A 3,679-nucleotide genomic window follows, 5' to 3' on the forward strand; every position below is an offset into this window, starting at 1 on the left:
ATTTGATTAAAATCTAAGTCAAAGTCAACAATTAATTTGAACCACACATTTTATAAGATCTATAACTTTTCAATCGTGCGTTCTATCAACTTTTTATCAAATAAAAGATTTTTTTTATGTCCATCAAGACTTACGTTGGTCAAATGAATTGTTTTTATTACTACTATATTTGACCTTTAGTTACTTGTAAGTGTGCAATCAAATTACACTTTGAAGCTATGAGGTTTCCCCCTGATTTAGAGTGAGAACAAAGACAATGGATTGACTTCTGCAATTGGATGGGCAATGGCATTGCATCGAAATATGAGAACTACTTTAGCGGGTCGGATGCTCCAGGAGTAAACCCATCCCCTATTTTATTTATTTATAAAACCAAATTCAATTGGCTACCCATATTTGGATGAGACTCACAAAGCCGTTACGAACCTCAGCCCGCCAAGCCATTCAAAAAACAGGCAATCCCGATGGCCACCGCATTAACTCCACTGTCTACGGCCGCCTCCTTCGCTGGTGCACCGAACGCCGCCTGGTCCGACAGGCCAAGCAGCTCCACGCCCGCCTCATTCTTTCCTACTCCACTTCTGACAACTTCCTCGCTTCAAAACTCATAACATTTTACTCGTCGACCCACCATCTCATCTACGCGCGCAGCGTGTTCGACCAAATTCCCGGAAAAAATACATTCTCCTTTAACGCCCTTCTCATTGCGTTCTCCCAACATAAATACCATACTGAAACGTTAAAATTATTCTCTTTGTTTTTTTCTCAAACAGATTCTCGGAATTTGGTGGATATGAAGCCTGATAGTTTTACTATGAGTTGCGTACTCAAGGCAATGTCGGAAGTGGTGTTAGATGGACCTCTTTTAGCTAGAATGGTTCATTGTTACGTGATCAAACATAGATTTGATTCTGATGTTTTTGTGGGTAATGGATTGGTGACTTATTATTCGAGGTGTGATGATATGTTGTCAGCGAGTAATTTGTTCGATGAAATGCCCGTAAGGGACCTGGTGTCATGGAATTCGATGATTTCCGGGTACTCTCAAGGCGGGTTTTATAAGGAATGCAAGGATTTGTACAAGAAAATGCTGCTTTTGAAAGATTTGAGGCCTAATGGGATAACCGTAGTTAGCATTATGCAAGCGTGTGCACAATCTAGTGATCTTATTTTGGGGATGGAAGTGCATAAATATGTGGTTAAGAATAGGATTGAAATAGATCTTTCTCTTTGTAACTCATTTATTGCATTGTATGCGAAATGTGGTAGCTTGGACTATGCTAGGGAGCTGTTTGAAGAGATGAGTGAGAAGGATGAGGTTACTTATGGCGCGATTATATCGGGATACATGGTTCATGGCTTTGTTGATGAAGCTATGAGGCTTTTCACGGAAATGAGAAATCCAGGATTGAGTACTTGGAATGCTGTGATATCTGGAGAGTTTCAGAACAACCGGTATGAGAATGTTGTAAATTTAGCTCGACAAATGCAAGATTCTGGTTTTAAGCCTAATGGTGTGACCCTTTCAACTATCCTTCCTACATTTTCACATCTTTCACATTTAAAAGGAGGGAAAGAAATTCATGCTTATGCAATTAAGAATTCTTATGATGGGAATATCTACGTGTCAACTGCCTTGATAGATACATATGCCAAACTTGGATTTGTTGATGGAGCACAAAGCGTTTTTGATCGTGCAAACCATAGGAGTTTGATTGTTTGGACAGCTATTATTTCGGCATATGCTGCCCATGGAGATGCTAATTTCGCTCTTACTCTATTTGATGAAATGTTGAACAGTGGGATACAGCCAGATCCTGTCACATTTACTGCCATATTGTCAGCTTGTGCTCATGCTGGACTGGTTGAGGAAGCTGAGGGAATATTTGATTCGATGTTGCCAAAGTATGGAATTCGCCCATTGATTGAGCATTATGCTTGCATGGTTGGAGTTCTGAGCCGAGCAGGGAAGCTTTCTGAAGCTGTAGAATTAATTAAGAAAATGCCCATTGAACCTAATGCCAGAGCTTGGGGTGCTCTGCTCAATGGGGCTTCAATATATGGTGATATTGAACTTGCAGAGTTTGCCTGCGCCAGATTGTTTGAGATGGAGCCTGAAAATACTGGTAATTTTATTATCATGGCAAATTTGTATTCAAATGCTGCTAAATGCGAAGAGGCTGTGATGGTCAGAGAGAAATTGAACAACACCAGGTTGAAAAAAGTTGCTGGCTGTAGTTGGATAGAAACAACTGGAGGAACACACAGCTTTATAGCTAGAGATATGAAAAACGAAAGAACTGATGAAATTTTCGAAATGTTAGGAAGATTGCTGGAATTAATGAGAGGGGAAGGGTACACAGTGGTGGATGAATTTGATGAGGTAAGTGTTTGATTATATCAGTAAGGGAATGAATTGACAAAAATATTGCAATCTTGAATTCATTTTGGTCGGTCGAAATGCTAAGAAATGCTTCAAGAAACCCAACCAGCACGGGCTCAACCAAGCTCCAGTGCTAAGAGAACTAAAACGACGTCTGTAAAAATCGAGCTCAGTAGAGGAAAGAAGTCTCAAACTCAAAGAGACCAGTGTGCATCCTCCTCTGGGCATAAATGGTATTATTTTTGTTGTGATTAATCATTTAAATTCAATTTGTGGGAAATATTTAAGAAATCTCTAGCAATCACCAAATTAATTAGATTCACAAGCGCAGATGCACAAGAAATAACTAGATTGGCACCTTGACCTGATGGTCATTTCCTTCAAATAAGTTATAATAATTAGTTAGAAGTGAAATCAAATTCTTTTCATTTAAGACCAGACCAAGAAGTCTATCCCTAGTACTATTTGTCTGGACTTTTACTTTGAGAATTCCGTACGAAATAGGTCCACCGAACATGGGATGCTTCATGGCAAGTTTGTAGCTTGTGAAGTATCGTCCATTTTGAATTGGATTGTATATTATGGTCCCCCTCCTCCTCGTTCCCAAACTCACAAATTAGATAAGTAGCTCGATTCATCGGTGTTGGAAATAGAATTCAATAATTGTGTATTGACATGAACATAGTAATTTTGTTGAAATAAAAACACGTAAGATTCAATTTTGATGAATTTTACATACAAATCTTTATCGATATACACGTTTCAACTTTGACACGGACTGCATTAAAATGATATTGCACATAATTTTGACACTTTAATTGAACATTAAATGCTTTCTGATAGCGCTTCTTCGTTGTTTGGTCAGGACACATTCATCGATTTCTTTTAATTGTTCCTGGGCTTGCAAGTGACTTACCATTCACCAAATGAAAATCATCAACAATATAGAAGTACCACCGACAGATACTCAACAATCTCAAATAATATCATTATCTCCTCTTAAACATTAATAACAAGTTATTAACTAATCAAAATGGATACTTGTTCAAAGCCCTCCACAACTTTAGTATCAAGAAACAATAGTTATTTTCTTGTTTTTACCCTCTAGACATTGGACTCTAATATACCTTTTTTGTATTAAGAGAAAAAGTGCATTGAAATTATTGTTTCAACTTTTCAGTCGTGAAATCTGAACCATAATCCAAATTAGACCATTCTTGCAAAAAGAAGAATAAGTTTATTATTGTGGGACAGAGGAAATATAAAACATCCTCGACTGAGTTGACAACAGACATG

The 3,679-nt window shown here is 37.9% G+C and overlaps 1 protein-coding gene across 1 annotated transcript; it reads left to right on the top strand.

Moving 5' to 3' along the window:
* The first annotated feature begins 297 nt into the window (after nt 1-297).
* LOC111379968 (pentatricopeptide repeat-containing protein At2g37310) lies at nt 298-2,674 on the top strand. The gene has a single exon (XM_023003408.1). The coding sequence runs from the start codon at nt 401-403 to the stop codon at nt 2,393-2,395; it is 1,995 nt and encodes a 664-aa protein (XP_022859176.1). The 5' UTR covers nt 298-400; the 3' UTR covers nt 2,396-2,674.
* The last annotated feature ends 1,005 nt before the right edge of the window (nt 2,675-3,679 follow it).

Source organism: Olea europaea, unplaced genomic scaffold (genome assembly GCF_002742605.1).
Source record: "Olea europaea var. sylvestris unplaced genomic scaffold, O_europaea_v1 scaffold2075, whole genome shotgun sequence".
NCBI classification, from domain to species: domain Eukaryota; kingdom Viridiplantae; phylum Streptophyta; class Magnoliopsida; order Lamiales; family Oleaceae; genus Olea; species Olea europaea.